Source organism: Podarcis erhardii, assembly GCF_964252035.2.
Source record: "Podarcis erhardii genome assembly, chromosome: 10".
Classification (NCBI taxonomy): domain Eukaryota; kingdom Metazoa; phylum Chordata; class Lepidosauria; order Squamata; family Lacertidae; genus Podarcis; species Podarcis erhardii.
In genome coordinates this window covers 41,377,783-41,403,234 of record NC_138500.1, presented here as the reverse complement: position 1 = coordinate 41,403,234, position 25,452 = coordinate 41,377,783, and the positions used below count along the sequence as shown (strand labels likewise).

General features: G+C 42.0%; 1 protein-coding gene across 8 annotated transcripts in view; it reads right to left on the bottom strand.

The window, feature by feature from the left end:
* The window catches only part of PPFIA2 (PTPRF interacting protein alpha 2), a 266,876-nt gene that overhangs the window by 98,827 nt on the left and 142,597 nt on the right, over positions 1-25,452 (bottom strand). For 5 of the 8 annotated variants that reach the window (XM_081878567.1, XM_081878560.1, XM_081878561.1 and 2 more), the window contains one exon: positions 23,737-23,778. The exons of 2 other annotated variants lie outside the window; for them this stretch is intronic. In XM_081878567.1, coding sequence (XP_081734693.1) covers positions 23,737-23,778 — 42 coding nt within the window. Of the gene's footprint in view, positions 1-14,271; positions 14,330-23,736; positions 23,779-25,452 lie in introns of those variants that run through there. One more of the 8 variants, XM_081878566.1, reaches the window with a different exon arrangement.

The following is a 25,452-nucleotide window of genomic DNA, read 5'->3' as shown; positions in this document are numbered from 1 at the left end:
GTTCACATAATGTATTTTAAAATTCTTGTAACAAAAGCCACCAGTACAGTCATACCTTGTGTTACGCTTGCTTCACATTGCGGCTTTTCAGGTTACGAACGCAGGAAACCCATAAGTGTTTACTTCCGGGTTCCCTGTGCGCATGCGCACAGAAGCAATCTGCGTGCTTCGCGTATGCGCAGTAGCAGCACTCTACTTACGGACTTTTCGGTGTGCGAACGGCACCCTAAAACAGGTCATGTTCATAAGTAGAGGTACCACTGTATTACATTTTAGGGCAAAACTGTCTGTTTCCTTAGCACTCATATGTCCCCAAACCTATGTTTTCTGAGGTAACATAAATGTGTGGCTGAGTCCAGGGCAACTGTATGGGTTAACTGACATGCCTTTCCATCATCTGCCCACTATTCTGCAAATGCCCCCACCCCCTCATTCTGGCTTAGTTCTGATCTTGGAGATCAGGTGAATAAACACTGGATCAAAACTGATCAGGAGGAAGCAATTTGCCACAGAGAATTGTTGGCAGGAGAGGAGAGCCGAACACTTTCCTTGCAACTATATCCTTCCATCTTTTAATTAGCATTATAAGGTAAATCTTTGATGAAAGTGTTTTCTGTTCAACACAGTTACATTATATATATCCGTGGCATAGTAAAACACACATAGTATTATTGATCAGTCCCATGCAAGTTCACTTCCTATGCCTTTCAAAGCCAGTGAGGCTACTATTGGTATTGACTGCTACAAACCACTCACCTGGCAGGATGGAACTTGTGGGATATGCTTAATATTTTAGATCCACCAGCCAGAGCCCAGTACAAAATGGTAGTCGGGTGGGAAGACATATGCTAAGAATTAAAAAACATGGTGCCTCTGAACTCATACCCAGCCTAGGAATTTGTGATCATTATCTGAATGAAGCTTACAATTCCTTTCACACAAGAATCCACTACTGGTTTTCCTGCCAAACTTCTTTTTCAGCAACCTATGTAACTTAGGAATGGGGAGGATTTTTAGTTGTTGTTATTAGGCGGCAGTTGTTATTGACAATCTATTGCAGGCAACGGCAACCTTCAGCCCTCCAGATGTTTTGGACTACAATTCCCATCATCCCTGACCACTGGTCCTGTTAGCTAGGGATCATGGGAGTTGTAGTCCAAAATATCTGGAGAGCCGAAGGTTGCCTATGCCTGATAATACCCTCAATGTCTCAAAGAATGCACACAATAATCTGAAGCATATATGTCACTTCGTAAAATGGTTTTCCAATCCATTATGTTATGTTAAGACTCTTCTGAAATAATTATACCTTAATAATATAATTCACTTAGTTTAATTAAACCACGGTGAAGCAGATCAATACAGTACAGAGAGAATATTAAAAGCTTAAGCAGGAGTGGATTCTGCAGGAGAGTGTGTCTGAGGTTTTTATAAGGTTAGGCAGTAAATTACAGATTTGATGATTTATAGTTTTTGCAGAGGTTAATCATTCATCACTCTGATACAGTAACTGTTTAAACTAAAATATCTGGATTTCAGCCAGCTTCATCTCATCAAGGAACTAAAATTGGTGTTTTGACTTAGCTGCTTTTAGTTGATGACTTGTTCATTCATTATTAGAAAGGAACACAAAACAGCTTACCATTTTGGCAGCGGCGGCAGTTGCAGCCTGGTATGGCTATGGGCAAACTGGGAGGGGAGATTCTTTCCCATGGGGCCAGCTGGTGTTGTCATCAGCCTCAGCTGACCATGGGTAAATGGACAGTCTTGCTATGGAGTTGGTCGCTGCATTTGGGACCAGGGAAGAATTGGGCCTATCTGGCAACTGTCACAACTTGCTGACAGAAAAAGGCATTGAGTTACATCATTAGCCTAAACAGAGGAAAGGAGTCCTACACACTACTTCTTAATCAAATATTAGGGTACCCCGGTAAAGTGGTCCAGGGGGAAGGATTCTGTCTGAATGCCCGGATGGGGGCAGTGGCAGAGCTAGCTGCTTGGGCACCTGGAGTGGACATGCTGTCTAATTACTTTTCTAAGCTAACATCTGCAGTGACATTCACACACATATATCCATCTGAAAGCAAAGGCTTGCCTTCAAAACTATTGTTTCAATTGTATGCAAATCTATATGGATTTAATCAATTACTGTACTTAATCAATTAAAACTAACTTGATTTTATTGGAATAAAAGCCCAAATTAATACATGCATTTCTTGCATGTATTATTTAGACATCTCAGTATTGCTGACACCAGATCCCTCACCAGATCCCTCACCCCCCACCAAACCAGTAAATGTATTTTGGTGTTAGGGGTAAAAAGTATCAGCTTAAATTTTCTGTTTACCTGCACCTCAGGGGCGCCGACTTATAAAAAATATTGGAGGGGCGGGGGCCCATACCGACTTATAAAAAATATTGGGGGGGCCCAAGACCTCCAAACCGCTGCTGCTGGGGAAACGAAAGGGGCGAGCCCCGGGCTGCCCCGACCTTAAGTGAACCTGTGAGGGCCCGCCCTTTGCGGCAGCCGATTGGCTGCCGCCGTGGGCGGTGAATATTAATGAGCTAGGAGGAATCCCCGCTTCTCGCGGGGCTGACGCCAGCCCCGCGAGATTGCTGATGGGTCGAGAGCCCGCAACCCCACCCCCTCTCTAGATCGGGAGTGGCTTTGTTTTAACTCATTACTGAATGTATTTTAAAAGGTAACTATCGTCAAACAAGGAAAATAAAAAATACCAACATAATTTTGTGATTTTACAAAGCATAATATAACTAATAATTTTCTTAAATTATTGGGGGGGCGGAGCCCCCCCAAACAAATTTTTGAGGGGGCTCGGGCCCCCTCAGGCCCCATGGAGTCGGCGCCTATGCTGCACCTAGGCAGGTGGCACTGTGGGTTAAACCACAGAGCCTAGGGCTTGCCGGTCAGAAGGTTGGCGGTTCGAATCCCTGCAATGGGGTAAGCTCCCGTTGCTCGGTTCCAGCTCCTGCCAACCTAGCAGTTTGAAAGCACGTCAAAGTGCAAGTAGATAAATAGGTATCGCGGCGAGAAGGTAAGCGGGGTTTCCATACGCAGCTCTGGTTCGCCAGAAGCGGCTTAGTCATTCTGGCCACATGACCCGGAAGCTGTACGAAGGCTCCCTTGGCCAATAAAGCGAGATGAGTGCCACAACCACAGAGTCGTCCATGACTGGACCTAATGGTCAGGGGTCCCTTTACCCTTTACCTAGGCTGCACCTAGCTATCCAAAGCTTTGGCTTCTCTGTCCTGAAAGGAAACAGACAAAGATCTTCCACTGGGGATATAATAGCAGGACCCCCCCCCCCCGAAATTGCCTCACAGGAAAATTAAGCTTTTCTTTCTGCTTTAAAAACGAGATTATTTCCGTCATGCTTGGCTCCTGAGGGATGAGTTAATAATGAGGTAAGACAGCAGTTTTGAATTCATGCTTGGCAAAAGCACAGGTAAATGCCATTTGTTGACACAAAAGTTATTTTAAAGTTGGATGTGTAGCTTGGCTCTTAGGCACTGTCGGATAGCAAAGTCTCTAAGAATACGTTGCCCCACGTTAAATCACAGGAATGCATGCTTTTGTTCTATGCAGTTACATAACAGCTTGTGATGATAATGACCTCTGCTCTGCATTTGCCTCATAGATGCACAGAAACCAAAGGGATACTGTCATCTAGAATTATTGTTTGCAGCAGAAATGTTGCATGGTCAGTCATAGTTTGGGAGGCCTGAAGGTAGAAACTGCTGCATAACTAATACAGTTTGACAGATCAAACTGCACTCTTAAAGTTTACAAGGCAACTGTGGGGTTACCACACCAATTAAAAAGTGAAGCACAGAAATTACTCAGCAGATAATCCCACATTTTAATCCTGAAATTTGAAGGGCCAAACATGTTGCTCCACATGATGTTTAATTTTTTTATAACCCACTTTTGGAAAGGGGGCTTCAATAATTAAAGAAAAACAAAAAAATAGAATTGCCAGAAGATTATGGGGAAAGAATAACTAGTTTTCTGATGCTACATGGTATTCCATGAACACATACATTTATCAGGATAGTGTTCAGAAACAAGTCACAAATATCTGTGGCTCTTGACACATAAATCTGAAAAAACACATGCTTCTGAAGGGAGATACCAGCTGCTGTGCCCACTTCTGACCTCCATGTCCTCATCTGCTCTCTGCGCACAGAATTTATGGGTTGGATCCAGATTTATGCCACATTCACACCATACATTTAAAGCACTATGAGACCACTGTCATGGCTTTCCCCATGTAGGGTGCTGAGAGTTGTTGAGATGCCACTATTCCCTTCCCAGAGCTTTCTGTGAAGAGGGCTTGATTGTTAAAACTATGCTGCGAATTATAGCTCTGTGACGGGAACAGAAGTCTCCCTACAACTCTTAGCACCCTTGACCTAGGATCCTTTGGGGGGCAAGTCATGACTGTTTATAGATGTATCATAGTCAGGGCCGGATTTAGGTTTGATGAGGCCCTAAGCTACTGAAGGTAATGGGGCCCTTGATATGTCCAGCTGTCCTTTGTCAACAACAAATTGTCACTGTTTTTTGTGTTGAATATATGCTATATGGTAATTTATGGACCTATATGGTAATTTATGGTAATAGGTATCTAAAGCCATTTGCACATAACAAAATATGTATTTTATCAAAGTAATTGTTGAACTGAAATACAATTTTAGGGAGCAGGCTAGCAGACAGGGCCCATTACTTACATCACAGGAGCCTACGCAACACAAAACACTGTTGCTGTATGTAGATTTTATTTAATTTGTTTTTTATCTTATATTTTGGAAATGTAGATCCAGTTTTTTTCCCTTTAATTTTTTGGGGGGCCCTCAAGAGAGTGGGGCCCTAAGCTATAGCTTGTTTAGCTTATATGTAAATCTGACACTGATCATAATGCTTCAAATACATGCTGTAAATGCAGCCTTAGTTATGCTTAGGAACAGACCCCGTGAAATCAATTTCAGTGATTAATTTATCATTGATTTCAATGGAGGTACAAGTTGCACACATGATCTGTGACACAGCAAAAAGTAGGAATCCAGATAACACGGAAAAGTTCTACCCAGGGAATGCTCAGAGCACACAGTGCAGATGAAGACTAGGAGATGGGAGGTAAGGACAGTGAAAGTGGTCGCAGGCATCTTCTACATATTCTCATTGTAAATGGTTTCAGACAAGGTGAAAAGGTGCTGACAGTGATCCTCACTCTTCTTTCCCAGCCAAGAAACTTCCTCTGAACAAGAGAAACGTTTACCGCGTGCACAAATTCTTTTGCCAAATAATAATTCATATTTCATGTGCAGTAAAAGAAGGCAGTCTTTTTGAGGGGAAAGGGAAAGAAAAAGCACCCTGGCACAGAAATATTGTTGCTTTGTGTTCAGCTCAGTTAGGTCTCTCTGTGATTATGATCTTTTTTGATCCACAGACTTAGAATTGTTTTAGATAAATCCCGCCTGAGAACAGAGATTTTGAGTTCCAAACATTTGCTTTCAAAATAATTAGGCTACTGGTTTCATTGACCCATCAAGCTGAGGTGTGGACAGCTGTGAACTTGAGGAGAGAGAAACTCAGTATGACAATCGTATGGCACCCTTAATGGGAACAGATCTGTTAATTAAGCCTGTGATGAGGCTGACACCTCAAGAGAAGGTGTCCCTACAATGTCATCAGTGATCACGTCTGCCATATTGAGACATAATCATCTGTTGGAGTGCACAGCTTTCTCTAGAAAGGAGATTGGAGTCTGATAACAGGAGCAATCATGAGTTTTTATGCAATAATTTTACAAAGTTTGCAATGGTTTAAAAACGCAATGGCCTGGTCCATATGACACAGAAAGCCCTACTATGGTTTACTGGAACTGCACAAACATATGGGCTTCTAGGGAGGAGCTTGAAGCTGGCTTGCTCCTTTCTGGTCCTTTTTGCTCCCAAGCCATGCTTACCTAAGCCAATGGCTGTTGAACATGCCATCCAAATCCTGTCTTGTGGGTTTGTCTAGAATTTCCCCATCAGCCTGAATAAATTTTAGAAACAATGCACGATCATATTTCTCAGTTGGCTTGACTAATATTTCAGCCATGCACACAGTCCTTTCTTTTGTGCCCTAGGATGTTCCACATTTATTTAACACAGATCTATTTTTCTATATTTGATTGTCATGCCACGTTCCATACAACCCAGATGTTGCACATTATGAAAGCCTTTTCAATTAATATGCAGCATCTAGTGCAACATGCCTTCTACTTTGCACTGTCAGAGTGGTAGAAAATTAACATTTGTTCTGCCAACATAATGTCCAAATGCCAGTACTATAAGCTGACCTATTTTATATAGAATGCTTACACAATGGCAAGCAATTTAAACATAAAACTTAGGATACTGCACTTCAATGGGAATTTTGTAAACAGAAGGAGAAAGTCTAATTTTAGTAGATTTTTGTGCTTTACTGTTATTGTTCATCTTGAAAAGGACATTTGGCAAGACAATTACTTCAAAATGTATACAGATGTATGTATTAGAAACGTGTTCTGTGTCTGACAACACAATTTCATTTTACGAACAACAAACAAATGGGTCTCATTCAAGATTTTCCCAGCTGACATGGGGGAAGAGGAAGTGATTGTGGCTACACAATGCTCAAATCCAGAGAACAAGAGACTCAGCAGGAAACTGCATGCCTGCTGCTTTGATCATCGATCACCTTGACCCAAACCTAGCTGATGATCAGCACTGCCAACCCCAACTATCTCTTAGAGATAGGGGGAAAAGAGGATCTCAAATTCCCACATATCCTGGAAACTGACATGACTGGAACAGAAACCATGCACCAGTCTTCTATGTTGCCAGTAGGTAAATGGGAACGAATACTGTCACAAGGACCTGTCTACAAATCCTCATGATATGAATTTTGGTATCCTCTCTCTGCAAGTCAATATCAGTTTCATCACTGACCCAAGAGGTGTTTCACAACTCATTTAAAATCATCCTCATCATCATCATCACAGAAAAACCTATGGATACACCCATCCTCCTATATACATAAACATGCAAGGCTATATCATCCTGTGTCCACCACTGAAGGATCAGTCGTGCCGCATCACAATCCTGTATTTGTATGAGGTCAGGGTGGGGCAGGGGAGCAAAAGAGAAGGCAGGCTGCACAGCACCAGCAGCCGTCAAAAGAGAGTGTGAAGGGAGGGACCCTGTCAGGGGAAGAGTGGTGGTTCAAAACAACAGCAGAAGTTTTGAGTAAAGCAGGGGTGGAGGTAACTGAGAGGAAAATGGTGGTTTTTAACAACAGCAGAGCTTTGAGTAAAGCATATGGAGGGGCACAGAGGGAAACTGTGGCATTAAACAACAGCAGAGGTGAAAAGGGCATGAGGGTGAAGGTGAAAGCAAAGGTGCAAAGCAGAATTGCAGAAGAGAAGACCGAAACGGGGCCGTGAAGGGGAATAACGAACTTAGTAGCTGCATGGGATGGGAAGGGAGTATTTGCTCACCTGGGACTCCGGGTGGGTGGCTGTTGCAGCATGGCATGGCAGTGGTGGGTTCAGGGAGGCTGCTATCTTCCAGGCGCGGCCAGGGAAAGGGATAGCTGGCACTGCCCACCTCTAGCCAAGTCAGACACTCAAGAAAGGGTGGGCAGTGCCTGCTGCAATCTCAACCCAGCCTATTTAAGGGGTTGTCCAGGTGTCAGCTGCCCTCTTGGCCGATCGTCATGGGATTTTTCCACCCACCAAGTCTTTAGGGGCCCACCGGGGTGGGGAGGGGGGGAGGGGGCACATTGCCTATGGACCTTGCTGTGGTTAATTCAGTCGCCCTATTCAGGGCTCCCTTTCTCGTGTAAGCAAATGGGCCGGCTTGTAGGTTTCTCCTATCTCGGAGCAACCATCACAACTTGGGTGGATAAGGCATTGGGCTGCATCCTTAGTAACAAGGGTAGCCCGTTAGAGCAGTCCAGAAGGGGTGACTCTGTCCAGGAGTCTGCTAGGGGACCAACAGGCCCATATACCTCTCCCAACAGTGGCCTGGGTGGGGCTGTGGCATCCAATCCATGTTGGGGGTGACTCCGCAGCAAAGGTTTGACCCCACCAGGTTTCCATCAGGTAGCAGGTGGGATACATGCCCAATGCCTTAGCCAAACCTACTCTTTCCTGTAATCAATAAAGTTGTGGCCTAATTCAACCCAATACCAGTCTCCTGTGTCATTCTTGTGGCCTTCCCTTCACCTGCCATAGCCGTTATGCATCTGTGCCGGCAAAACTCCAGGCAGTTAATAAGGGGGAAATGGCAGAGGGGTTGGTGAGCAGGGGCAGGGGCATAGCCCCTAGTACCAGTGCTTCTTTCTGGGGGTATTCAAGGGTAGAAGAAAAGCATTGGTTAAAAGCGTGACACTTACTGCAACAACTTTATCGTGAGCATCGGCACCTTATTTCTAAAATAAAAGCACTGCCTAGTAGAAATAAAAGTCTAAAATCACTCTATATATGGTGCATGCCAATAAGAGAGCTGGCTATTCAGTTTATTCAGTTTGCCATCTTGTTTCCTTTCTATATTGGTTTACAAACTTAAATAGATTTTCAATCATCTACAGGACTTTCACTTGTTTGTGCTCACTTAGCAATGAGCAAGACATTTGATTAAAAATGCCCAGTTCTCTTACTTTTTGGTAACTTACACAATATAGGCTTTACTGGTCTTTATGAAACATGTTGTTGTTGTTTTTTTTTAAAAAACCCCCAATGGTACATGCCTCATTTATTTTATTCAGTTATCTTTGAGAGTCATGTACTATTTAGAGTGATGGCCTATGAATGACTTGACAGCAGTACGTGTTACTTTTTCTGAAATAGTGACATGACTCATCCCTCCCCCTCGACTGCCCTTTGATTTCTCAAATACCTTTACCACCTGGACCAAATTATGTAAACTCTTTTAGGATAGGACAGAGCCCTGAGTCACCCTAACATGACTTGAGAATCACACTGAGTCTGACCAAAACTATTTCCTCAGATGTAAAAATAAACACGTTCCCCAGCTGTGTTACTCATACCTTGTTCTGTATGGACATTTGGACACACTTAAAACAATGAGTTGTGTAAATGGGTGCAGTTTCATTGAACTTTGAAGACGGTAAGTGGGGAAAAATGGTGACGATGGTAGAATTTAAGGCTCAGCATACAACAAAAAATAATCAAGAGATTATTCTGCAGGTAAATGTGAACCTATCACCAGAATTTTCTAATTTCAAAAGCAAAAATATCAGCCGAAAAGCAAGTAGTCTTCATCCTTTCAAGGCCCTTTCAAGTTCAGAAAAGTTGTGCCTGCATAACTTCTCTACAGAGCCTAGGACTTGCCAATCAGAAGGTTGGCAGTTCGAATCCCCGCGATGGGGTGAGCTCCCGTTGCTTGGTCCCTGCTCCTGCCAACCTAGCAGTTCGAAAGCACATCAAAGTGCAAGTAGATAAATAGGTACCGCTCCGGCGGGAAAGTAAACGGCATTTCCGTGTGCTGCTCTGGTTTACCAGAGGTGGCTTTGTCATGCTGGTCACATGACCCAGAAGCTGTACGCTGGCTCCCTCGGCCAATAAAGCGAGATGAGCACCGCCACCCCAGAGTCGGCCACGACTGGACCTAATGGTAAGGGGTCCCTTTACCTTATTTAAAGATACAGACATCCTGCTCTGTTTGCATCTCGTCATTCTTTCTCTTTCTTTTATGAGAAAAGAAAAGTAATAGCACTGATGCAACTCATGCTGCACTAGAGTAGAAAGGGAGGGAGAGATCAGCTTCAAAACTTTTTAAGAAGAGGAGCAATGGCACCCTCTGCCCCAGCGTAAACTACAGAACCTGCCTGATGCTGCAGATGAATGAGGTGATAATAAGCAGAGGCAGATTTAGGGGAGCACAACCGGTTTCATTGCACTGGGAGCAGAGCTTTGGGGCACCACAACTATGATGCAGTATAGAAGGCGAGGTGAGGGGCACCAAATTTTGACAAAGCACAGGGCACTTGAGATGCCAAGGTCTGCCACTGTAATGAGTTATTCAAGTTCTACAGTTGTCAGCATAGAGGGGATCAGAAAATAACAAAAACAATCACGCAAAGGCTGGATATTTCTTTCCTTTTCTTTGATGGGGTTCCTACTTCATGCCAGCACTCCCCCCTGAAGTTTGGTGATGCTTACTCCCAGGTAACTACAGTATGTACAGTATTTTAATCATGCTTCACGACTGATCAGGGACAGCAATGTCTAACATGCCAACCTTTGCTAGCTCAAGGTATGACTATGAACACCTTTGGGGGACGTGGCTAGACAAGTATCGTGACAAGATCCTACTCTACAAAATTTACCAGCACACCATTTGTTGCCACCCATCTTAGGTGGAGGTGTGTCACCCACTTGTGAGGTGCAATCTATCAGCAGGATCAGTGATCTAAAGAACAGAACTAAAGATATGTTTACCATAGAAAAATTATCTCCTCCTTAGCCACTTGACCAGTCATGAGTTGTTGTTTTTTTAATCAAAACCTGCATAGGACACACTACTTTAAATGCTCTACCCTGGATGGAGTGGATGAGATCAGACTAGTAATGAAAACATAGAATATAGCTGAATGTTTGCCTCTGGACAGATTCCAATACCAAACAAATTATTCAATGGCAGTATTGTCACTCTGCAGAAGTGAAGGATGGTAGAGGAAAATTATTCAATCATATAACCCAATAAAACAAAGAGAAGGTCAAAAAACATTTTGTCGATATTGCTACATGTTCTTTTTTTTAAAAGCACAACTGTCTCAGCGCCATAGAATGAAACAGTTTTGGCATCCATTTGTATGAATAAATATCTAAAGAGGGGGAAAATGTGTGTACTTAAACACATCTTTCTAGACAGGCAGAACTACCTTCTGAACTAGAACAGTCCACCTTTCAAAAAATAACATCGGCAAGGATGCCAGAGAAGTTATTTTCTAGGATAATAAGAATAAGAATAAGAATAAGAATAAGAATAAGTTATAACCCGCCCATCTGGACACAAAAGCAAAGCAAAGCATCTATGGATTATGCCAATATTTCGACTTCCGAGGGTGTTCAAAAATCAAGGCATTTACTTCCGGGTTTTCGGCATTCGAGTTCTGAAACATTTGACTACAGAGGTGTTCAAGAACCAAGGTACCACTGTACTATGAAAGGCTTGTGGTGGAAGCCACTCACAGCACTAAGCTTGACCCCTGCTCACTTCTACAAACCCACTCAAGAGTTCCTTAGTTTCCTGTGGGCAAAATATAATGCTGAATTAATAGAACTGTAACTGTTACCCCATGGTGCCAACATTTTTTTTAAATGACAACAGGACAATGACAACAATCCACCAACAGCATACAAATCAATATGGCTAACCTGATCCAAAACACCCACCCACCTCACTCACACACGAAAACAAAGATCACCACAGCCAATCACAAGCAAACAATCACACCCTAAGCCAACCCCAACCTCTCTCACCACCAAAGGAACACAAGTGAACAACACAAGCAACGCTGACACCAAACTCTACATACATTAAACATAATAGAAACACCGCCACCCGACCCCACCCCCATCCATCCTCCCTCTCCCCACCCCCCTTTCTTTTTTCTTTCTGTTTTCTTCTCCCCCTAATGCCTCAACAAATGAAACGGACTTGTAAAAACGTTACATGGAAGAAGAAGAAAAAAAAACAAAAACGAGGCACTACACTTCTGTAAAACAAGAAAATCCTTAATAAAAAATATTTAAATGACTACTTGTTTTTAAGGAAAATGTTTGCTATAGCAATGAGTTACTACATCAAATCCTACATTTCCTCTGTATTTTCAAGTTCTCATAATCATTTTAACTAAACTGTCCTTTGAGTTTATATCCTAGCTGTCACAAGAAATGAGATTTTAAACTGTGACAGCTGAGCTTTGATCAAAATAAGACCTTTATAATGAAAATGTTGGCTAGTAAAGGCTCTACTACTATTAAAAACTGGGCAAGTAGGGCAGCTCCATTAGCTTATACTTAACATGTAATGGCTATCCACTAAAAATACAGCCAAGCTGTTGTGTTAATGTTGTCTCCCACTAAATTGATTTTTAGAAAAAAAAATCTGCCAATATGCGACATAAATCAGAACCAATTCAGAATGGAGCATGATGTTGTGGGGGACACACATTTTATATCCACACAAGTTCCATGACCACCTTTCCCTGGCAGGCTTGAATCTTGTGGATGGGGCCACTGGGGACTACTCAAAAAGGAAAGGGACAAACTTGGCTTTGAAATTCAAGCCATTGTTTGGATCCAGGAAAGCAGTTGTGTTTTGGAGAGGAGATGGGTTGTAGGAATAGCAAGAAAAGTGTAAGCTGGCTGTAGGAGGCCAGATGTCAGAAGCAAAGACTTTTGCTACACAAATGACACCCCCCCCCCCCGTTTTAAGAGCAGCTACATATATGAGTAAGAGCTAAAGAGTACTCCTTGATAGAAGAACAAGAACTGTAGGAGGGAAATCAGCATGGCTTCTCCAAAGATAAGTCCTGTCCCATTAATGTTTTAGAGTTCTTTGAGAATGACAAGCAGCGTGTAGATAGGGGTCAGCCAGTAGATAATGTACATTTGGATTTGATGAAGTCCCTCACCAAAGTTTCCGAAATAGGCCAAGCAGGTAGGACTTTTTCTTAAGTCCCTTTGTGCATAGAGAATAATTCCATGGACACTGCTCATGAAAATAGGATGGCTTTGTACATTTCACATGCTACTTTCAAGCAAGACTGCAGAACCTGTGGCCCTTCAGATGACTAGGGCCCATCAGTCCTAGTCAGCATGACCAGTGGATTGCTATGATGGGAGCTGATCTAGAAGTGGGTAGCTATGATGACCACAGGTTCCCTAGTCCTGGTTTAAATCAATAGCACACAGCAATGCTGGGCCCCATCTGCACTATACATCTAAAGCATAATAATAATAATAATAATAATAATAATAATAATAATAATAGAATTTCTATGCCACCCTTCATTAGAAGATCACAGGCCGGTTCACACTATAAAAGCACAAAAATACATACCGTAATAACAAACAAAACCAATACCCTCCCCCCAAATAGTTTAAAAGGTCATAGATTGTTTAACTAGCCAAAGGTAAATGTTTTTGCCTGGCGCCTAAAGATGTCTGACAAATATGCGAGGCGAGTCTCCCTAGGGAGATCATTCCACAAGTGGGGAAACACCAATTCTTGGTGGTTTAACTGTCAACTCCTCTTCCAAGGGAACTCTGGGAATTGTACCTCTCTGGGGGAAATAGGGGTCTCCCAACATCTCTCAGCCTCCTTAGCAAACTACAGTTTCCATGATGCTTTGGAAGAAGTGATTACTGTTTAAAGTGGCATGGCATTACTTTAAATTTACAGTGAATATGGTGCCTTAGTTATAGTTTCTCTCTTTTTGTGCAATAGATCCAGCTATTCACTTTTGATGTATGCCCTAAGTGGTGTACTACAACAAATGAAACTCTGGTATGTAGGGAAACATTTTCAAATGAACACAGCAGACACAAGAATCAAGCGACAATGAAGCATATACAAATACCAAGGCAGTGTGGCACAGTAAATGTAAAATTCTTTCTTTGCCATCATTGATGCCATGTTATAAAAGACTGAGAATGTGAAAGATTTGACAGCTTGCACCCACTAGTAGGCCGAAGGTTAAAGGTTAGAAAAACATGGCTTTCACAACTAAGTGCTTTCCTGAATATTAGAATTACCAAATCAGTAATGCTGACAGGAAGTGTCTTTTGCCATGCAATTAATCAGATATAAACACTGCATGTCCAAAGGGAAATTTTATAATTAGACATTGCAACTGGGACTTGAAACATGCCCCTTTCCAGGATCATCCATTCTTTCTGCCCTCCACCCCACCATAATTTTCAGTTTCCCTCCATGCCCCAAACAGACACTACTGTAGTTCTGTGCAAGTTCAGTTTTCACTGGGTTGCTTTAGGAAAATCCTTTGGGGGCTCCCCGCTAACATTTTGTGTTCTTTTTGTACTACATGCATTTGGGTTCTCTGATGCTGCTAATACCTCTCCTCTTGCATGTGGATGGTGCCATGTTGACTACATAAGAATTGGCACTCAGGAGGGTGAATATGCTATTGGCAAATATGGTGTGAAGTAGGGGTGGCTAACCTCTACTCACCCACTCAGATGCTGTTGGACTCCCCAAGTCAGAAAGGCTAATGATCAGACTTGATGGAAGCTGTAGATCAGCAAGGGGTGGTGGGAATAGGTTAGCCACCCTGATATAAGGTTTAAACATGGTGCAGGAATACAATTTAAAAGAAAAGTGCTAATTATTAAGTGCACCTCATAAAATACTGCTTGCAACACATGGCAGTGAAAATTATATCCTGACTGTCAGCCAGTTCATTAGCATGTATTTTGAATGGTACTTAGGCACAAATGCAGACACATTGAGAACTGTTAGTGAAAAGGACTTTAAAAATAGACCAAACCCCAGCTCCCTATTGATCTGCCTCACAGTTGTGAATTGAAGATTGCAGCCCAATAAATATTAAATGATTATCTTGTCATATTTACAAATTCCAGGGGGAAACGTTCACGGAGGACTCCATCAACAAATATATAGCTAATTTGTATGGTTCCTTTTACAAAATTCATCCCGTGCAATGTGAGCAAGAAAGCCAATATCTGTTTCAGCAGTACCACACACCTAATGCTTAAAACGTTATCAGTCTTGCAGTAGTATAATAGTTGTAGCCAACTAAGTTGTGCACAGAAAAGATGCACTGATGTTAATGGGCATGACTAACTTAGGTTCATTAATTTCAGTGGGCTTACTCTGAATACAACTTAGACAGCCAGTTCTTGGCCAATAAAAAAATAAAGCACCTCAGTCACAAAGCTCAGAGCAGTCTGACAACAAGGAGAAGCTCACACGCTAACCCATTATAATGGTGGGGGGGGGGGCGAGTTGCAAGGGGAGAAAGTTGACCAAAATCACCACCAATTTACTTTAAAGGATAAAGAAGAAATATGCATCTTGCTTGCCAATGTTCTCTTTGCTTAAAGAATACATTAGAAATTAGGTTGACATCTTGGCTTGACTTCTTTAGCATTGCTTATTGCTGGGTGTAAGTGGGACTGAAATAATAGTTATAATTGGACAGTTAATCACAGCAAAGACTTCCAGGGTTGTGTGGTGTGTTTTTTTACGATAACACACTGAAGTGACACATTCAGAAATCCAGCAGAGAAAAGAGGAAAGTGGTGTCTGATTTCAACAGATGTTCCTGATCAAGGATGGTGAAGAAATCAAGATTAGTGACATCCTGCAGAAACAAACATAACAGCACCCTGTCTGAATGCTATGATCATTCATGTCATTAGAGGAGTGCTAAAAGCATAGCAGGGAGGAATAAACATTCCAGCCATTAATTAAACACCTAAGCCATCAATCAATGACAAAATCATCCCCTGAGCAAAACTTTCAGTCATTTCTAAAAGAAGTGTATCTGAAGAAGTGTGCATGCACACGAAAGCTCATACCAAGAACTAACTTAGTTGGTCTTTAAGGTGCTACTGGAAGGAATTTTTTATTTTGTTTTGACTATGGCAGACCAACACGGCTACCTATCTGTAACTGGAGCCATTTCTAAAGTATAATGAGAGACCTAAACAGCTGGAATAAAACTACAATAGCCTTCCTGCTCTTTGGATGTCAGTGATGAAAGGAACCATCTACAAATGGCCCCATAATGCTACAAGCCTCACTCTGCAATGCGTAGCATTCATAGAATAGTAGAGTTGGGAGGGACCTGTGAGGGTTCTCTAGTCTATCCCCCTGCAATGGGGGAAGCGCAAATGAAAACATCCATAACAGATGGCCATCTAACCTCTGCTTGAAAACCTCCAATGAAGGAGAGTCCACAACCTCCTAAGGGAGTCTGTTCCATGTGCAGGTAACGCTCCGCTTTGTGAAGGCAAACCTCGCACCAGACATGCAATATGTCAAGGAGCGCCGCACCTGCTTTCCCTGACCTTTTGCCTTCTTGGCTAGAAAACAGGGTTTTCCCCCTGACCGTTTGTCCTCTCACAAATTGTTTGCTAGACATAACGCTTGGCTAGAGCATGACCAGGGACACAGATGTAATCAAGTATTGGGGTGATTTCACTACTGTTTCCAATTGTTGACTTCTGCTAATAAAAGGAGCCTCCACAGAGCTAGCCGGCAGCTTGCTTGGAGCATGCTTGCCAGTGTGCTTCTGCACAGCTCACCTGCATCCAACCTCCTGTCATCTCAGTTATTCCTACAGTTCCATTGTCAAATAGCTAGACTATCCCTGGCTCCTTTATTCTATCCCAACCATCAACACGGATGTCTGTTGCTGCAGCAGATTGTAATGATCATAACTTATCATCTTCCCTGCTGCACAGGTTTCCACAGGCTGCTGCAAAAATAGCAGACAGCAATCATACCAGCCTGATGCATTGAAAATAGCTCTGAGTAGCCTTCAACTATAGAAGGTGGGAAATGACAGGCAAAGAATATTTACGATCTCAAAGGATGCTGCCATGATTTTGGGGGAAGAAACCCTTACTTCTCTTTTCGGGGTAGCCTATGTGATACCAGAAGTGCAACAGTTAGATGAACAAAGTAATTTATCATTTGTTATATTTAATAAAACAAAGTTGTCATTTGCTATATTTTTACCCTGCCCTTTCTTCCCGAAGAACCTTGATACACATAATCAAAACATTTAATCAAATCAAAGCATTGAAAGCAGCCACATCTGCATTTGTACATGATCCAATACTCCGGAAACCTGAAGGTCCAAGAGTGTGCCTACAACAGCCTTTATGTGTAAGCTCTGTAAAAATAGTGCCATTAAGTGTGGATGGACACCTATAAAACATTTTATATGTTACCTTTCCTTTAGAAAAGGTCAAGGCAGCTGGCCACATTAAAACAAAATAACTAAAAGCAGCAGACAGTCAGCCACATAAACCTATGCATAACCAGCTGTTGAGCATCTTCCAGCAGTAAAAACAACCCATAGTCAAACTCCGGCCCTCCAGATGTTTCAGAGTACAATTCCCATCATCCCTGTTAGCTAGGGATGATAGGAATTGTAGTCCCAAACATCTGGAGGACTGGAGTTTGACTATGCCTGCAATACAGAGTCGCTTAAAAATGATTCATGGCCCAAAAGTGATCCGAAGCAGGAAAGTTTTAAGTCACTTGGCAGAAGGCCATTAAGGGAGTATGAATGCATACAGGTTGGGAGGGTCTGTGATCCCAGTGGGGATATTTCTTATTTACTCAGAGTTCATCCTATATATATTTTTGCACAAAGTTAATAATAATAATATTTTTTTATTTATATCCTGCCCTCCCCTGCCAGGGCCGGGCTCAGGGCGGCTAACACCAAATATAAATTACAATAAAACGTAATAGGAAAACAAACAAACAAACAAACAAACAAACAAAAACCAGTTAATTAAAATATGGCTTAAAATACAGCTTAAAATGCAGCCTCATTTCAGTAGTAGCCCATAAATCAAGACCATAAAGGGAGAAAACATCAGATATCCACCCAAGTCAACTATGCATACTGATCCTATGTGGGCCAGCAAAAAAAAAAAGGGGGGGGGGATTTATATACCAAATTCCATATAAGGGGTCAGAGTGAGTCTAGGCCGAAGGCCAGGCAGAACACCTCCATCTTGCAGGTCCTGCGGAAAGATGTCAAATCTTGTGACAGAGCGTCCCACCAAGTTGGGGCGAGTGCTGAAAAGGCCCTGGCCCTAGTTGAGACCAATCTAACCTCCTTGAGGCTCGGGACCTCCAAAGTGTTGTTATTTATGGACCTTGAAATCCTCTGCAGGGTGTACCAGGAGAGGCAGTCCCGTAGGTACGAGGGTCCTAGGCCACATAGGGCTTTAAAGGTCAAAACCTTACGGGGTGTGTGTGTAGGATGCACTGTTTATAGATTTTGATTCTATTTTGCTTGTAGGGAGGTTATGCAATATCATTTCAAGCAACTGTTCTCCCATGCTTCCCAGTGCATTTTCCAGTCAGCTTCAGCAAAACGTCCGGCTTTTCAAAAAGTGGGATTATTTCACAAGAGTATCAAATCCTCTTTAAATGCAGAACCTGAGTTTTCTGCTTTGTGGTTGAAGTTCCTGTTTACCCAGGCCTTTTCAGTCGAAGTGGGAAATGTTTGTCTTGAACAGCAATTTGTACTTCTTTGTTTTTAAAGACTGCTACTTTATGAATATTTTAGTTTTGTATTTGCTTTATTCACTGGTGTAATTCTGCTGTTTCTCCTTTGCTATACATCCCCTTGGGCTCTGATGGGTGACTCATAAATACAGTTAACTATGATGAAGAAGAAGAAGTCTTATTTAAATTATAGCATAATTCTGTACACATTTATTTGGAAGGAAATCCCACTGAATTCAATGGAACTTACTCTCAGGTAAGTGTAAGCAGCTTTAAGAGAACACCAGTTGTGAATTGTGTTAGCCTTTTCAATAAACTTACATTTTTCTGTTAATCGGGCTCTAAGATTTAGTTAAATCTTCTGAAAGTTAAATTAGGCAATGTCTTCCTTGAATCACAGGGCAAATCCTATAATTGCTAAAATATGAATACATCTATTTAGAAAAGACCCTCCCCTTCTGACTAAGCTGATCTATGTACAAAGCTACAATTTATATCTTGCCCCAGGGAGCCTACTGAATTTGTTCTGCTTATTTTCCATAAGTTATTTTAAGATATAAGCAACATTATTCCAGCACCATCAAACAATGCTTCTAAAACTGCACCACATAATTTATCTCGCTGCCCTTTGACATGCTATCATTGTTTATTTTGGAATGTGAATATTAGGTGCGAACACACCTTGTATATAATTTAGAACAGTTGGATGATTCAACATAGCCAATATAATATTCCTCCCCAGCCCTAACAAGCATGTAAAAACAAAAAACAAAGAGGAAGTTAGGATTATTCAGACTGGATCTTTTCATTTCCACCCTCTCTGTACACTGGAGTTACTATGTAGCAAACCCATTCATAACATCCAATGCAACTTATTTCAGCAAAATAAATAGGAAAAGCTTTACTTTAGGCATTATCACCGAAAGAGGAAAGGCAGGTTGAGCAGGGCTGAGAGGTGCACATTATTTACTTATTAAATTTGGGCAAAAACTGCTTGGACTGGGGTGGCAAGGGAAGGGCAATCAACTCTGAGATATTTCTCTGCTCTTCCTCCTTGCCTATGGTGGCTTTTCTTGCAAAAACACGAAATTAATAAGTGAGGGAGCCTGGAATTTGCTGTCTGTTTTTTGCATGTAACAGTAGTTTGGCTGTAACATGTTTTGGGTGCAATGACTGTTCTTTAGCGCTCATCACTTAAAATCATATCCCTATGTTGCATGAGCTGCCTCCTAAGCTTTAAGGCTCAGGTGTCTCCGTAAACAGCTTCTTCTATTTTGCTTCCTTCTTTCTGCCACCTTTTTGTCAAGTCAGTTTGCATTTTGCTAGCTTTTGTGGCACACTTCCAAAAACTGCACTGCCAACTGTGTTACCGTAGAGCCAGAGGCACCATTGGAAGGGGGTGGGGGAGAGGCTGTGGCCTAATTCTCACTGAGCCTTCTCCTGCCACGTCTGCCTGCTCCTCCAAAATGTCTTACTCCTGATGTCTAGAGCCCATGCAGTGCTTGTTGCCATCATTAACACAGCCGCTTTTGTATGGAGCAGCATTCATTCATGTGACACTGCCCGCCCCCCTGCTCGCATGCTTTCTAAAGGAGTACAACCCAGATCCAGATCTGGCACCTTAACGAGAACTAGGACTGCATTTCCAAGCATGCGTGATTATTCCCAGAGGAGCACTTAGACCTCCATATATGATGAGGTATAAAAAACAGCCATGCCGAATGCTCTCAAAATGAGCTGCTGCTCTGCAATTTAATCTTGAATATACCCAAGAGCAGGCCCTTGAGCCGTGCCCTCTGCAATCGTTGATATGTCTTTGCTCTCCTCCCACACTGAAACCATAAAAAGGAAGCCAGAACTGCTGAGTCTGCTGACTGCTGCAATGAAGAGCTTGCAAACTCTGCAGAGAGACTGTACCTTCTTCACAGCTGCCACACAGACACCTTCCTTCCAGTATAGCAGGGGTGGCCAACTCCCAAGAGACTGCGATCCATTCACAGAGTTAAAGACTGGCGGTGATCTACCCCCTTTTTGGGGGGTGCAGGGCAAAAATGTTGAGCTTTTTTTTAGGGGAGCCAAGCTTGTTGAGATTCTTTGGAGAGAGCCAGTGATCTACCAGTGATGTCCGGTGATCTACCGTTTACAATAGAATGCAATATCATTACTCACTACACTGATCTGGCTCTGTTCCCTAAATACATTGAAATGGGGGGGGGGGGTAGGGAAAGCAGCAAGACGGTGCATAACAACCCTGCTACTGACCTGCTCAGTTTAATGTTTGTATAGATCTTACATGCAATGGGCTGTTTCTGCAGGAGCAGAAACACTGGAAAATATTGTTTAGTGCACAGAAAGAGATGTAGGTGCTTTCAAGTTGTATGTTCATATAGAGTCGTATCTTGGAATTCAAATGGCTTATTTGCCGAATGTTTTGGCTCACGGACGATCAAACACCAGAAGTGATTGTTCTGGTTTTTGAACATTTTTTGGAAGCCAAACGTCCAGTGGAGCTTCCTGCAGCCAATAGGAAGCCACGCCTTGGAAGTTGAACATTTTGGAAGTCGAATGGAACTCTGGAATGGATTCCGTTAGACTTCCAAGGTATGTCTGTATTAAGCTGAATACCTAGAGGTGCTCTGTCCTGACCACAAGGGGCACAATGGATAGCCAATGTGGCAGGTCAGGTGGATGACAGGGTGACAGGGTGAGCTGGAGTTGCAGGACCTTGGACAGCAGCAATGAGAGGACTAGAGAGGAACAGGAATGAGGGAACATGCAGTTAAAAAGAAATAACTTGGGGGATTTGTGGGCAGTGGCAAAGATGTGAGGTTGTGATTTTTTGGCCCCAATCCTAGCATGGGTGTGCAGTTGTTGTTTTTTTAAAGGTCTGATAAGAGACAGACATTACAAAGGCAAACTTCATTGGTGTTGTGAGAGGAGTATGTGAGTCCATATGAATAGTCGTGCAACTGACTCATAGGATATCATCCACCTTTTCTAACAGCATGAGTCTATCTAATTATAGCTGTGAAGCCAACAGAAACAACCTGTCAGGTGGTTCTGGCTATCTGTGACTAGGTGCAAAATGCACTCTAGTAATGGATGCCCAATGGGGCCACAAGAAAAAGACTGCCTTGCTAAGCACACTTACTTGAAAGGAAGGCTGGCTGAAACTAATGGGCCTTTTCAGTAGCAATCTATGGGTAAAAGCTATCAGAGTCTCCACATGTTTAGCCTTGGGGCATTGGTTATTGGTTACTTCCTGAACAAGGGAACCTACCTACTGATCAGCAGTAGCTTCAAAATGGACAAAACAAAGTACACTAGCACACAAAGCATCATGGAATTTAGACACACGAGATACAGTGATTGCTACCAAGTTAGCTGGCTGTGTGCAGCCTGTGTAGGCTAGAAAAAATTATTAGTCACACAAAGGCCTATTAAGCCATGTTAGCTAATAGAACATCCTTGTTCGTCCTGAATATCAGGTGTGAACAAGGAGAAGAGGGAAGCAGGGTTGCATCAAGGATTCTGGATGAGATAGAAAGGTGGATGCTGGTTTGGAAGGTCTGATCCACCAAAGATCTGCTGTTCTTATGATCTCAAGACAAGTGATAAGCCTATAGATACAATCTCATATGCATTCCCAACCCTTCTTCTGGTGCAATATGAAGAAGCCCATGGCCAGCATAATTTCGAATTGTATTTTGAATTGCAGTGTAAGCTGATTTAAGAGCTCTTGCAGAGCAAGTAGACAGAGTATGTGATTTAAATAAATAGGATATGTAGCAGTGCCAAACTGGTAAAAAAACCAACAACAGTCTGGCTTGCTAATTTTCTAGAAAGTTGTAAGTGGCATAAACCCCACCAGTGTCTGTTATCTCATCATTTTCTTTTTTAATTGCTTAAAGTTTTCACACTTCTCTTTACACCATCAGTGTGGCTTTTCTGCTCACACAACTGTGATATTTTCAAGGCATGAAAATGGAATCTGTACCAAATAAGCAGAATCTTGGAATCTGTACTAAACAAGAAGAATCTTGGCAAGATTACTACTAAATTAGCACAGAGAGATGGTCAAAGGGTTTTGATTTGGGGTAGGTTTGTTTTGTTTTGTAAGATTTCAGTTCACACATGCATATAAATTCTTTGTGAATGAAGCCCTGCTAAATATGTATTCTTGCATGTGCATATGTGCATCTCTATATATGTGCATATGCATATATAATGTGTCATGGGCTTTGAAACACTTGAACTCAGGATGCAAGGGAGAAACGTGCTAAGAGGAAGGCACGCTTGGCAAATCCACACCGTGATCAACTCCCACCCAGAAACCAATGTTCCCACTGTGGAAAGAGGTGTGGATCCAGAATTGGCCTCCACAGTCACTTACAGACTCATTGTTAAAACCATGTTCATGGAAGACAATCATACTCGGCTATGAGTGATCGCCAAAGAAGCAGCAGCAGATACAATGCAGTAAAGAGGAAGCAAGATTCACAGGCAGAACCAGGGTACATTCACTACCACCTTTTAATACTAATCTAGTCCCAGCTGAGTTGGCAGCCTGTATCTTTTGAATGCAGATAAAGATGCACATGCCCATTCGAGAGCTACTAGCTGCAGTGTACAACTAGCTACTTATGTCATCTGAATCAGGGACATGTTGCTTTTGAACTCAAATAAACTTGCAAAGCAAAACACAATTTAGTGAACCAGTGCTTGTCAGTAGTTCTGTCAATGTGTAGAGAGGGAGTAGTAGACTGTACTTTCTGTCCTCACTGTGGCCACACATATTTGAGAGCTGGAATGGAAAACAGGTAGGCAGCCATCGGCCATGCTTGTGCAACAGAACTTTCCTGCCCCTTTTCCTCCCATGAACATCCCACACCCTCCCCAAAAGTGCTCTGGAGGGTTGGGGAAAACCCCAAAACAGATTTAGGGAGTTACAGGGGGAGAAGACGGGGTGGGGTGGGAATTCAGTTGTACAAATCCTCGCACTGGTGGATTGAGTGACTTAGTGCTAAACTGGAGCTGCCCTATTCTTCCATTACAACAGGGTTCCACTTTGTTTCTCCTGAGACTCAGCCAGACTGGTAAAGAAAAAGCGATTTATATGCATTGTATATGCGATATAACATTGTGCCTGCAGATGGCAATGTGGAGTCCCATTTTTCTCTACTTGTTTTCCCTGTTTAAATTTACAATGCTTTAAACTGACACGGTCCTTTGATGCATCCAGATCCAGCCCTGGTTTGTTTTAAAGTGTTTCCCTTACTTTCTATGTGGTATACATTACTCTCTCCACCCAACCCTTGCTATTTGAGACCAAATTATTAGGTTTCTTCCATGTGAATGTGTGTATGTGTGTATATATATATATATATTGCACTAAAAACAGAAAGGAATTATTTTCACCTGTTTTCCAGAACAGTAGCTGCATTGGTCTGCATTGTTCATCTAAAAAACAAACACAAAAATTGGAGTCCATTATCTGCGAGAAACCCTACCAAACCCACTGTGGTTACTGCATAGAGCTTTCTAGCATGGGGGATTTTAGATCTGAATTGGCCATGGTGAAAATTGAAGCGGAGTAGTCCTTATTTCAGATTAGTTAATCCAATGCCTCCCTTGTCCTCCAGCGTAGCTGTAAGGAACAGATTAGAATCTTTTGATCTTGATCAACCACAGTTTAGTATGTCACCTAAACTGTGGTTTACCTTAACTATATTTTGATAAGCCGGTTGCTTAAAACAATGGTTTGAAATGGGCATGCTTGACCAGCCATTGTTAGGGCTTAGCCAGAATTTGTGAGGGTTTGGGAATTGAAACTGTGCAAGCTTCTTCTTGCGGGAGCACTGGAGGAGGAGAGTCTGAGACATTGCCTAGACAATGGTTTAGCATTATGCCTTAAGCAGTCTAGGCTCATCTCCATATTGAACACTGTTTTTGCAGAGCTCCCTATATTACACAGAGTTGCATACATCTATAGGCTCTATTTCAACCAGGAAATGAAGGCACCCAAGTTCAGGGGCAGAGTGTGCTGCCATGATCCTGCACACATTCAGTACATATAGATTCATTTCTGAAAAGGACTGTGGTATGACAGAGGGGAAAGAGTTGGTACTAATGAATAGCAAATTTAAGTTGTACAACATTAAAAAAGGGAACACTATCATTTAAAGAAAAAAACATAAAGCTAGTAATGCAGTAGTATAAAACTACATTAAATTGAATAAAAATAAAATTCCAGGGAATTCATATGGTACTTAGAAAAAAGGAACTCAGTCTTAGAGACCAAGGAAAATCTGATCAGGTTTTCCAATACTATAACAGTCTGTGAAATACAAAATTCCAGAATGGTGCCTCTTATTATTTAGGGGTACATGCCCAATATTACTTGGGAAAGAGAATACTTAAGTGCTTTTAGTGTTCATTTCATAGTCCAGCTTTTCTCATGCAAAGAATATCCACTAATAGGACTAATAATGAATAAAACTGAATAGACATAGAAGAGAAAGTGAACTGAGGTCTGCAATGAAGACCAGTTTCAAAGAATGCCTTTAAAGGAGCTAACAACTTTTGCTAGCATATTGTTGACAACTAAGTATGCCCAAGTATGGAGTTCTTCTGATCCCCCCAAATTTGATCTATATTACAACAACATTATTAACAACAGGTCACATAGCAAAGAGAGAGACCAGACTCTGCAACAAACCCAGATACTGTTAAGAATGCTGTTACAGGATCAAGTAACATAATTTGCAACAGTTATTGGCCCATCTTTTAATATGTTATTACTTGCCAGCAAAGCTTTTCTGCTTCCTATATATAGGACAAACAGATAAGTTTCTATGCAAAAGAATATACAGACACAAATCTGACATCATAGAGGGGAAACACTTAGAAATCAGTTCTGGAAAATTTTAATTCCACTGCTGACCTGCAAGTGGCAATTCATTCTATCAATTTTTAGGCTTCAACTGAGACAATGTCCCACTATGAGTGTTAACATAATCAACCTGATATTGTTAAGTTAAATATCTTAAAATACTTTTGTTGTGAATGGTAACTTTATCTTAAACTATATATAGAATGACCACAGCCTGTACTTTTAGTATTTCACGTCATTTG